Source organism: Microcaecilia unicolor, chromosome 5, assembly GCF_901765095.1.
Source record: "Microcaecilia unicolor chromosome 5, aMicUni1.1, whole genome shotgun sequence".
NCBI classification, from domain to species: Eukaryota; Metazoa; Chordata; class Amphibia; order Gymnophiona; family Siphonopidae; genus Microcaecilia; species Microcaecilia unicolor.
Genome location: NC_044035.1, coordinates 216303530 through 216316207, shown reverse-complemented (window position 1 = coordinate 216316207; position 12678 = coordinate 216303530). Strand labels below are relative to the sequence as shown.

Here is a 12678-nt window from a genome sequence, read left to right as displayed (position 1 = left end):
CCCGATGCGTTGGAGGCAAAAACACATAGTAAAAAATTTTTTTGGTATATTAAAAGCAGGAAGCCAGCAAAAGAATCGACTGGACCGCTAGATGACCGAGGAATAAAAGGGGGCGATCAGGCAAGACTAAGCTGTAACGGAGAGATTAAATTAATTCTTTGTTTCGGTCTTCACCGAGGAAGATTTGGGTGGGATACCGGTGCCAGAAATGGTATTCGAAGCTGACGAGTCGGAGAAACTTAATGAATTCTCTGTAAACCTGGAGGATGTAATGGGGCAGTTCTACAAACAAGAATAGCAAATCTCCTGAACCGGATGGTATTCATCCTAGAGTACCGATAGAACTGAAAAATGAGCGTGTGGAGCTATTGTTAGTAATATATAATTTTAAATCCTTAAAATTGAGCGTGGTACTGGAAGATTGGAGGGTGGCCAATGTAATGCCAATTTTTAAAAAGGTTCCAGAGGAGATCCGGGAAATTATAGACCAGTGAGTCTGACATCGGTGCCGGGCAAAATGGTAGAGACTATTATTAAGAAGAAAATTACAGAGCATATTCAAAAGCATGGATTAATGAGACAAAGTCAACATGGATTTAGTGAAGGGAAATCTTGCCTCACCAATCTACTACATTTCTTTGAAGGGGTGAACAAACATGTGGATAAAGGTGAGCCGGTTGATATTGTGTATCAGGATTTTCAGAAGGCGTTTGACAAAGTACCTCATGAAACACTCCAGAGGAAGTTGGAGAGTCATGGGATAGGAGGTAGTGTTCTATTGTGGATTAAAAACTGGTTAAAAGATAGAAAACAGAGAGTAAGGATAAATGGTCAGTATTCTCCATGGAGAAAGGTAGTTAGTGGGGTTCCCCAGGGGTCTGTGCTGGGACCGCTGCTTTTTAACATATTTATAAATGACCTAGAGATGGGAGTAACTAGTGAGGTAATTAAATTTGCTGATGACACAAAGTTATTCAAAGTCGTTAATTCGCGGGAGGATTGTGAAAAATTACAAGAGGACCTTACAAGACTGGGCGTCTAAATGGCAGATGACGTTTAATGCGAGCAAGTGCAAAGTGATGCATGTGGGAAAGAGGAACCCAAATTATAGCCATGTCATGCAAGGTTCCACGTTAGGAGTCACAGACCAAGAAAGGGATCTAGGTGTCGTCGTTGATGATACGTTGAAACCTTCTGCTCAGTGTGCTGCTGCGGCTAAGAAAGCAAATGTTAGGTATTATTAGGAAAGGAATGGAAAACAAAAATGAGGATGTTATAATGCCTTTGTATTGCTCCATGGTGCGACCGCACCCCAAATATTGTGTTCAATTCTGGTCGCCGCATCTCAAAAAAGATAGTGGAATTAGAAAAGGCACCATCAAATTTTCAAGCGAACTTTAAAGACCTATCTGTTTTGTAGGGCCTACCCAATTGATTCTACTTAAATGCCATATATTTTATTTCTTGTTTCCTTGTCCCTTATTGTACCCATTTACCCCTGCCTTATCTGATCCTTTTTTTCTAGTTATATTTGTTTATAACCTACCGTACTTGGCGTCCACCATTATGCTATTTTGTAAGCCACATTGAGCCTGCTAATGTGTGGGAAAATGCGGGATACAAATGTTACAAATAAATAAAATAAGCAATATAAAATGTTTTTTACTTTTTTGGGATCTTGTCAGGTATTTGTAACCTGAATTGGCCAATGTTGGAAACAGGATGCTGGGTTTGATGGACCTTTGGTCTTTCCCAGTATGGCATTACTTATGGCATAAGTGTTGTCATAGTGGGACAGACCGAAGGTCCATCAAGGCCAGCATCCTGCTTCCAATAGTGGCCAATCCAGATTGCAAGTACCTGGCAAGATCCCAAAAGTGTATAATACATTTTATGCTGCTTGTCCTAGAAATAAGAAGTGGATTTTCCCCCAGTCCATCTTAATAGTGGCTTATGGACTTTTCTTTTAGGAAGCTATCCAAACCTTTTTTAAACCCAGCTAAGCTAACTGCTTTTACTACGTTTTCTGCCAAGGAATTCCAGCGTTTAATTACACATTGAGTGAAGAAATATTTTCTCCGATTTGTTTTAAATTTACTGCTTTGTAGCTTCATTGTGTGCCCCCTAGGCCTAGTGTTTTTGGAAAGTGTAAACAAGTGATTCACTTCTACCCATTCCACTCCACTCATTATTATTTTATAGACTTCTATCATATCTCCTCTCAGCCATCTTTTCTCCAAGCTGAAGAGCCCTAGCCATTTTAGCCTTTCCTCATAAGGAAGTCGTTCCATCCCCTTTATCGTTGCCCTTCTCTGTACCTTTTCTAATTCCACTATTTCTTTTTTGAGATGTGGTGACCAGAATTGCACACAATATTTGAGGTGCGGTCACACCATGGAGCTATGCAAAGGCATTATCACATCCTCATTTTTGTTACTTTCCTAATAATACCTAACATTCTATTTGGTTTTTTTTAGCTGCCACCACACACTGAGCAGAGGGCTTCAACTTATCATCAACGATGACACCTAGATCCCTTTTCTGATTGGTGACTCCTAATGTTGAACCTTGCATCACGTAACTGTAGTTTGGGTTCCTCTTTCTCACATGCATCACTTTTCACTTGCTCACATTAAACGTCATCTGCCATTTGGATGCCCAGTTTTCTAGGAGAGATTCCACTAGGAAGTCTGACAATTTTAACTGGAAGAGATTTGCCATCTGGTTTGAGGGCAAGGCCTTAGTTCCTTTTTCCTGCCCTACATAAAAACTGCTTGAATACCTTCTACACTTTTCTGAGTTTGGCTTAAAAACCAACTAAGAGTTCATCTCAGTGCAACTGTCATTTACCATCACAGTGTAGAGGGTAAGCCCATCTCTGTACAGCCTCTAGTTTATTTTATGAGAGTTTTGCTTTTGTCAAACCCCCCACTCAAACCTCTATCAATCATGGGACCTCAGTGTCATCCTCACCCTGCTGATGAAATCTCCTTGTGAGCCACTTGACATTTACCACCTGAAGTAGCTGACCTGGAAGGTTTTGTTTTTGGTGGTGGTCACTTATGTATGCAGAGTCAGTGAATTTCAGGTCCTAGTAACTGATACCACCTTACATCCTGAGTTCCTTCTTAAGGTAGTGTTGGAGTTCCGTTTTATCCAGTCAGTTGTTCTGCCAGTGTTCTTTCCAAAACCCCATGTCCATTCTGGTGAATGCGCAGCCATCAGTAAACATACTTTATCCAACTGGCTGACAGATTACATCTCCTTCATTAATATCCAGCCTGAGCTGAATCTTGAGCGTCATGTCATGGCTCACAACATCAGATCCATGGCTGTGTCGGTAGCCAAATTGAAGTCAGTCTCCATTAAGGATATTTGCAGAGCTGCAACATGGTCATCAGTCCACATATTCACATCACACTACTGCCTTGAGCAGGAAACCCAATGCAACCACCAGTTTGGGCAGACAGACCTGAAGAATTTGTTCAGGTTCTAGAATCCATCTCCACCCTCTTCTGTCCATTCTGTTCTGTTCCAGGCTGCACCTTCACAAAGTTTCATTTACAGTTCAGTTTGATTGGTTTCTGATTGGCCTTTCCTGTTGACAGTTTGTTATTTTCTTTGAGCCTAGTAGCTATTGATTCCCATATGTGGTATTACTGATGTCCTGTGTGTCTTCGGAGAAAGTGAAGTTACTGACCTATAGCAGGTGTTCTCCGAGAACAGCAGGACACATATTAATACATACCCTCCCACCTCTAGGAGTTGTATTTTCTAATCTTTAAGAAGTCAACTGCTGGTCCTTCTTGACTGAGGCAGGCAGGAAAGTTTATGCACATGCATGGTCAGAGCTGCCAAAATCTTCTGAAAAATCTAGAACGCTGGGCAGCATCCACACCGGGCTCTGTCAGTGACATATGTGGTAATATAGTAGAATTGGAAAAGGTGCAGCGAAGGGCAACTAAAATGATAGCAGGGATGGGACAACTTCCCTATGAAGAAAGACTAAGCAGGCTAGGGCTTTTCAGCTTGGAGAAGAGACGGCTGAGGGGAGACATGATAGAGGTATATAAAATAATGAGTGGAGTGGAACAGGTGGATGTGAAGCGTCTATTCACGCTTTCCAAAAATACTAGGACTAGGGGGCATGCGATGAAACTACAGTGTAGTAAATTTAAAACAAATCGGAGAAAACTTTTCTTCACCCAACGCATAATTAAATTCTGGAATTTGTGCCGGAGAACGTGGTGAAGGCGGTTAGCTTAACAGAGTTTTAAAAGGGGTTAGACGGTTTCCTAAAGGACAAGTCCATAAACCACTACTAAATGGACTTGGGAAAAATCCACAATTCCAGGAATAACATGTATAGAATGTTTGTACGTTTGGGAAGCTTGCCAGGTGCCCTTGGCCTGGATTGGCCGCTGTCGTGGACAGGATGCTGGGCTCGATGGACCCTTGGTCTTTTCCCAGTGTGTCATTACTTATGCACTTATATGTGTCCTGCTGTCTTCGGACAACACCTGAGTAAATTTGCTAGATGGGGTAGGGTTATGTATGAAAGGTAAAGATGTTGGAGTTCTCTAAAGATAACCATGGTGGCTAAAAGGAAGAAAAATATTTGGGAGACCTGTGATCTACAATCATCCTGGAGCTCAGAATAAAAAAGACTGAGGGAGCTACTGAAGTAGCACAGGAAACCACCTTTGGTTTTCTTACTCTGAGAGAACTATACATCCTAGAACATCACGTGATGTCATCCTCTTGTGTGGCTAAATTATCGTGCTTGCTAACAGAGAAAGCATGTGCTATTTGGAATAATGCATTACTTGTGTCATGTTTGTGATAACAGCAGTATGTCAGAACTGTTTTATGTTGTGTCATTGATTTCCTATTCTGCTGATAGTGTTCTTTTTTTGGCATGTTCAGTAGTTGTGTTTCTCTTTCAGTACATATACAGCAAGCAATCGGTATTCTTTGTCTGGGAGCTGGTATGGACCAAAGAACGGCCCTTGACTTTGCAGTGCTGCTTCTCTGTAACATTCTGCCCTGTGTCTTTGGAAGAGCAGTTTGCCTCCTTGAAACCCTACAACTATGAATTTCAAGTGGATCATATTTTTGTGAGTATTTCTTATGTAAATCTGTCAGTTCTGTAGCATCCCTCTAGATGGGCACAAATGGGTTATGCCATTTGTGGAGACTGAGAACACACTGAACTTCAAGTATTATTTATTGTTATTTATTATTTACTAGTAAATAAGGCCCGTTTCTGACACAAATGTAACGGGCACTAGCAAGGTTTTCCTCGGAGTGTGTATGTTTGAGAGAGTGTGTGTGAGAGTGACTGTGTGAGAGAGAGAGAGTGAATGTGCGAGTGTGTGTGTGTGAGAATGAAAGTGTGTGTGAGTGCGTATGTGAGACACAGTGAATGTGAGAGAGAGAGAGTGTGTTTCACACAGATACACTGTGTGTGAGAGAGTATGTGTGCGATACACAGACTCTCTGTGAGACCGAGAGTGTGTGAGAGTGACTGTGTGACACATAGAGAGTGAATGTGATACAGTGTGAGACATAGTGTGAGAGACTGTGTGAGAGTGAGAGAGAGAAAGACACTGACTGTGAGAGTGTGTGTGTGAGAGAGAGAGAATGTGTGTGTGACAGAGGTACCTCCCCCCTCCCCCTGTGGTCTCAGGATCCCCTCCCCTGTGGTCTGAGGACCCCCTCCCCTCTCTCAAGCCTGAGGACCCCCTCCCCCCTCTGCATTCCCCTCCCCTCCCCTGTGGTCTCAGGACCCCATTCCTCTCCCCCCACTCTGCGTGGTTGGCAGCACCGTGCGATTGTGTGTGTGTGACAGAGAGAGAGTGAGATTGGGTGCGAGTGTGTCTGTGAGAGAGAGAGTGTGTGTGATTGTCCTCTCTCCCTTGCCCCCCTCCAGCCACCCAGCGATTCTTCTCTGTTCCCTGCCCCCCCCCTTCCAGCCACCCAGCGATTCTCCTATATCCCCTGCCCCCCTTCGAGCCATGCAGCGATTCTCCTATATCCCCTGCCTCCCTTCGAGCCATGCAGCGATTCTCCTATATCCCCTGCCCCCCTTCGAGCCATGCAGCGATTCTCCTCTCTCCCCTGCCCCCTCTCCAGCCACCCTGCGATTCTCCTCTGTCCCCTGCCCCCCAGCGATTGTACTGTGTCCCCAGATTAGCTCCGTCAAAGCGGCGGCGTTATTGAAAGCCCTGGCCGTCCACGGAGTCAGCTTCAGAACGTTGGAGGTGAGTTCGTTCCCTCAGTCCTGCCTTCTGATTCCCCGACATCATCACGTTTTGACATGAGGGCGGGGCAGAGAGAGATGTAACAGACTTACGAATGTTACGAACCCTCCACTGAAGCCACAGAGTCAGCTTCAGAACGTTGGAGGTGCTTTTTATTATAGTAGATTTGGATTTTGCTCACACCTTTTTCAGTAGTAGCTCAAGGTGAGTTACATTCAGGTACAATGAGTATTCCTCTATCCCTGGAGGGCTCACAATCTAAGATTGTACCTGAGGCAATGGAGGAGTAAGTGACTTATCCAAGATCACAAGGAGTAGCAGTGGGAATTGAACCGGGCACCTCTGGATGTCAGGACTGGTGCTCTAACCACTAGGCCACTCCTCCGTATAAGTGGGCTGTGCAGTCCCTAGATAGTCAGTCTGGTGCTCTCATCCTCATATGATCTGTCACTTTTCTCTTTAAAATCTCTAATATCAAGTCTGGGCAGCAGTTTCATGAGTGATCCCAGGGATCATCAGTTAGAGGTTTATTCAGGGCTTGTGGCTTCTGTGAGCTACCAGAGGGCTGTTGATAAACTACTCCTTGTTTGTTTTTAGAGCTTATACAGCGTAAAAGCGGATATCTTCCCTCCTCTGGGTGCAGAGTATTGTCAGACAGGTTCTCTTTGCTCCCTGGAAGTCTCTATTATGCGACTATCAGAGCTCCTAGAGGTGGATAAAGATGAAGCATTAATGGAGTCCAATGGATACTGTACCACTAAGCTCCTGTATGAAGGTATGCAGTCTGAAAAGGTCTAAAACAGAATGCCTCGTAGTCGTATCCAAACAATATCAATGAGTGCTCCCCAGTAAGAGTAAGAAGGGATAACAATCACTACGTTTGGAGGAGAAAAATGCACGTATTAGAAACAGGCTTATGCTATATCCCCCTTTCCCACTAAGTTTCTTCTTATTGTTATCCCTTCCGTCTCATGGATCTTGTGTGTGAAGCATTTTCAGTTTCTACTTATCTTGCTTCATTCTCCCTTGTATCCCCAGCATGGCTTCAGCACCTGGTTGTCTCATTTTCTTCTCACTGCTTCTCCTAGGGAAAATGTTCAGTATTGTTGAAAATTTTGCGCACAGTATTTTAAAATTCTGCAAAATTTATTTGTAGTGTTTTTTGCAGAATTACCACATTATAAGGTCTTTTCCCCTCCTCAGGCTCCTTTTCCCCAGTTCCTTCTCTTACTTCATCTGCAGTTTTCTCTCCCTTTAACTCTCAGCAAAACAACTAATTTTGTCTGCTCCTAAAGTATTCTCCCTCATGCAATACCCCTGTCATTCTCCCTCTCCTGAGGCATACACCTCTACCTCATTCTTTCTTCTCCCATCCCCGCTTTCATTGTTTCTCTCCCCAACCCTCCCCCATGGCACACCCTTAAACTTGGTCCTGCCCCCCCCCGCACACACACACCAGTAGCCAACTCTCAACTTGCTCTTCCTCCATCCCTTTGGCAAAATCTTAGCTTTCTCTGCTCCTCCTATCTCCATTGCACATTTTCAGCTTTCTGTACCCCCACCCCAGTCTCCATGACCCTCTTTCAACTTGCCCGATCTCCTCATCCCCATGGTAACCTCAGCCTTGCTCTCCTCTGCTCCCTCCCCCCCCCCCCCCGGCATTCTTCCCCCTCCTAGCCTGCTGCAGTGAGCCTCACCAATCTGGTGCCCAGTCCACTTGAGCTTGGTCTGCCTTCCCTCCCTACCCTGATTGCGCAGCAAGAGGAGGAGGCGCATGACTGCATAGGGCTGCTTCCTCCATCTGTGCCGTCTTAGGCCCAGCTGTTCATGTGAACTACTTGGGCCTATGTACAGCTACACAGTTCATATGAACAGTTGGGTCTAGGCCGGCAGAGGAGGCAAACCGATGTGCAGCTATTCAGTTACTTGATCTTTGCAGGGGAGAGGGAGAGAGATTGAGGAGAGCCGCTGATGCTGGTGTCAGTAAGTGCAGAATTCTGTGCAGGTGGGGAATTTACAAATCCTGCATTGTGCGGATGCTCAGAATTCCCCCAGGAGTACAGCGTGTATAGTAATCCCTTTAGTACCTTTTATTTCTCCCTATGATGTTAATTCCACACAAGCAGCCCCTGCAATGCATAAAAGCCCAAGGAAGGAAAGGGCCCTTTTGTAGTTGCTCCCATATCTTCTCCTTTAGAGCTCTTTTTGATATTTTGCTTAGGTGCCCTTCATTTGAAGTTCTGCCACTGCTCTTTCCCTTTCTCAACTTTGCCTGTCGTGTGCAGCACCATTCTCAGTAACTTTGCTTTCTCTCTCTTTTTTATTTTTTTGCAGTGGTTGATAACAGTAGTAACTGGGCAGTGTGTGGGAAAAGCTCAGGTGTGATTTCTATGCCAGTGGCAGCTCGGGCAACTCACAAAGTTCATATGGAGGTAATGCCTCTTTTCGCTGGGTGTCTTCCCTTTCCTGACATCAGACTTTTCAAGTACCTCCCACATCATTCAGCGCACTCCTTGCAGCTGGATGCAGGTAAGGACCGTTAATTTTTGGTATGCTATGGTCTGGTCATATCGAAGTATATTCTGTGCCAGAATAAAAATTTTATTGTCCTAATGATAGTCTGCACTTTTCTGTCTTGCTCATCCCTTCCTTCCCCACGGCTAGTCATTCCTCTTTCCCAACTCTCTCTCTCTTCCCCTAGTCATCTGTCACAATATTGGCCTCTTCATGTTTTTTTCCCTTTCCGAATATTATGTTTTTCATCTTTTCTACTGACCTCTTTCCAGCTCCCCATCCTCTATTTCCTGCTTCACTTCCCCATGCTTTCCTTCTACCTGCATGCTCCATTTGTATTTCTTTTCTCTGTATTGCAGTTGAAAAATAAAAGTAATCTAGGAGATTTTAAGTACAATTTTTGTCTGGGTTCACACAGAAAAATAACTAATTCACTTAAAAAGTTATCTAGAGTTCAAATAGCTTGCAAATTTATATTTTCCATTAAGTTTTTGAAATAATGGAAACATTTTATGAAGTGTTTCAATCCTTCTTTTAAAATATATTTTTTTAAACACTAGATCCAGAAATGCTCCATGCAGTGTAAAACCTTTCAATTCCTTGTCACCTGCTGCAGATGAATCTAGGAACTGGTGGGTTAAGTCCGTCTACCAGCAGGTGGAGATAGAGATAAACAAACTGAAGGCAGTGATGCCAGACGGCCAGCCCCTTTCTCAGTCAGTATATCTCTATCTCCAGCATGTGGTGGACGGCTTCTCTCCAGCTCCTGGATCCAAGGCTCTGGAGGGTGCTCCTGGGCCGGTTGTCAGTTTGAGCCGGGGGTGGCTGACTGAAGGTGTCAACTTTGGAAGCATACCCAGGCTCTGGGTTTTTGCTTCACCCCAAAATTCCTTCTTAACAGGCTTTCTGCTGTTTCTTCCCTTTATGTTTCTACCTCCTCACTAAAAAAAAAAAAAAAGAAACAAAGGGAAGTTTTTTTTAGTGAAAGCAGGGCTGTGTTCCTGCCTGTCTGAGCCCTGCCTGACTTAGGAATCGGAGTGTCCCTCCTCGACTCGTGCTGTGTAGGTCCCGCGCTTCTCTCTCCTGCGGGTAAGTGCCGCTTGTTTTTTTCTTAGGGGCGGATTGGATGGCAGCAGAGGCTGTGAAGAGATGTTCCCGATGTGGGAAATGGCAGTCAGCAGCGCGGGTATTTGCAGCGCTGGATGCGCTGACATGGCTGGGATTGAGGGGCCTTTAGCTCCTCCCAAGAATGCGCTTTCCTGCCCTGAGCCTCGCGACTCGTGCACCATTTTGCGAACCGCCGCGGAAGCGGCTCCGGTGGCAGTTTTAGCATTACTTCTCCTTTGTTAGGAGAGTCTTTAGGGGCGCCAGCCATTGCTGCCTGTGGTTCGGGGGGCATGGCTGCAGGTTCCTCTGCTTCGGGGGAGGGTTTTTCTCCCGAATTCGTTTTGGTGCTCCATCAGGGTTATCTGCTGAAGCGGACCTCCCCCCCACCCCCGCTGCAGCTTCCATAGTTGAACCTCTTGGTGGGTCTGGGGGTAAGTAGGGGATTTGGGGAATTTTTTCCTGATGAAATCTCCTCCCTTAAGAAACAGAGGATTTCTTTGGGGTCTGAGGAGGGGTCCTTAGTGAAATTGCCTGCAGCCTCATCCTTTGTGGCTCTTTCTGAGCAGATGGGGCTGGATGAGATAGAGGAGAGTATCCTTCCTGACCAGGCAGAGGACTCTTCGGCTGTGCGGATTTTCCATAAGGAGGAATTGTCCTTTATTTCTCAGTCGTTGTAAGCCTTGAATATTGAGGACACGGAAGGGACTGTCTCTCAATCGGTTAACCCCAAAATGGCCTGTACCAGACATCCTTCTAAGGCCTTTTCGGTGCACGAAGGTATAGAAGAGTTGATTTCGGCTCAGTGGGTGGACCCAGATGCCAACTCCAGAGAACTGAAAAACAGCCAAACACAATCCAAAGGGTTGTGTGGAATGAATGTAAAGAAATGAGGAAAGTGGGAAATACCTTCAGAAACCAAGGCTTCTGCCAAGGTCTAATCAACAAGACACTATTGTCTGTAAAAGACTTTGTGCCCGTAATCAGGTTTCTTTCATGGGGTAAATATTCCCTACTCCACTCATTCAAAAATGCCCATATAGGAGCATCATGCAAAATTGTCCATAATAAAGCACAAATTTTTTATACAAAAAAGCCCATTATAGAGCACAAATATTAAAGATAACTGAGTTACAAAAAAATGTTCAAGGTACAGCATAGCATGCATCAACTTAGCTCAATAAATGCTGGCTTGACAACCTCACAGTTCAACTGTTAATTTTCAACGGGGCCCGATTTTATTTTGAGTTATATGCTGTATCAGGGCTATTGATGTCCTGTGAGTATTTCAGTATTCAAGTAATTTTTGTTTTGAGTTATATGCTATATCAGGGCTTTTTTCTGCAAGTAGCTGTCCCCTGCTGTGGTATTATTCATCTATTGACATTCTTCACAGATAAGATTTGTTCCTGTACTATTTTTTCCCTGTCAGGTCACTTTGTTCTACAATGCAGCCTTATAGCTGTGCTACTGATAGAGTAGAATTTCTTACTGTCAGGTCACTTTGTGCTATGATGCAGCCTTTCAGTCTCAAGCTTCTTGCAGCGTGATTGGCCAGTGGGAGGAGATTCTTTACCTCTTGGTCACGATCACGTTAGTGTTTTTCAAGTCCTGCATGTTTTTACTGATTAAGTGATTTGGATCACTTACACAGCATGTTGTTGTTTTTTTTTTTGCTGTAGTAATGCCCACTATTGGGGGGTTTTATAGATGTTTTATTGTTGGATGTGTTGAGTATTCCATTCTGTCACACAGTCACGCTGCATAGTCATGATTATGATGACGTCAGTGGCTTTTCAATCCTGCACGGCTGATGAAGCCCTGCTATGGGTGAAACGAATCGGGCCCCGTTGAAAATCAACAGTTGAACTGTGGGGTTGTCAAGCCAGCATTTATTGAGCTAAGTTGATGCATGCCATGCTGTAGCTTGAACATTTTTTGTAACTCAGTTATCTTTAATATTAGTGCTCTATTATGGGCAATTTTGCATGATGCTCCTATATGGGCATTTTTGAATGAGTGGACTAGGGAATATTTACCCCATGAAAGAAACTTGATCACGGGCACAAAGTCTTTTACAGACAATAGTGTCTTGTTGATTAGACCTTGGCAGAAGCCTTGGTTTCTGAGGGTATTTCCCACTTTCCTCATTTCTTTACATTCATTCCACACAACCCTTTGGATTGTGTTTGGCTGTTTTTCAGTTCTCTGGAGTTGGCACATAGTTCCCTTCGAGTTCAGGTGGCTGCGCTGGCCTGTTTTCGAGGGCGACTGGCCGGTTCTTCGTTGGCAGCTCACCCAGATGTGGCTCATTTTCTACACGGGGCTCTTCGTCTCCGGCCTCCCGTACGGCAGCCGTGTCCTTCTTGGCATCTGAATTTAGTGCTGCGAGCTCTGCAGGCTCCGCCTTTTGAGCCTTTGAGCAAGGTCTCTGAAAAGGATTTTATACTTAAAACAGTATTTTTGGTGGCCATGACTTTGGCTCAAAGGATTTCGGAAATTCAGGCTTTGTCTTGCCGAGATCCTTTTTCGCAGTTTTCTGAGGCCGGGGTTTCAATTCGGACTGTACCGTCGTTTTTGCCTAAGGTAGTCTTAGCCTTTCTTATCAATCAGGCTCTTTATCTTCCTTCATTTCAAAGAGAGGATTATCTGGAAGATTTAGCGTTACTTCGTTTTTTGGACGTGCGGAGAGCATTGTTCAGATATCTGCAAGTGTCTAACGAATTTCATCGCTCGGATCATCTCTTTGTGCTGTTTGCTGGGGCAAGGAGAGACGAGGCGGCCTCCAAGGCTTCCA

At 44.6% G+C, this 12678-nt stretch overlaps 1 protein-coding gene across 5 annotated transcripts in view; it reads left to right on the top strand.

The window, feature by feature from the left end:
- Window positions 1-12678, top strand: part of TRAPPC10 (trafficking protein particle complex 10) — a 485548-nt gene that overhangs the window by 432593 nt on the left and 40277 nt on the right. For all 5 annotated transcript variants that reach the window (XM_030203762.1, XM_030203763.1, XM_030203765.1 and 2 more), the window contains 3 exons: window positions 4947-5117; window positions 6861-7038; window positions 8598-8792. In XM_030203762.1, coding sequence (XP_030059622.1) covers window positions 4947-5117; window positions 6861-7038; window positions 8598-8792 — 544 coding nt within the window. The remainder of the gene's footprint in view (window positions 1-4946; window positions 5118-6860; window positions 7039-8597; window positions 8793-12678) is intronic.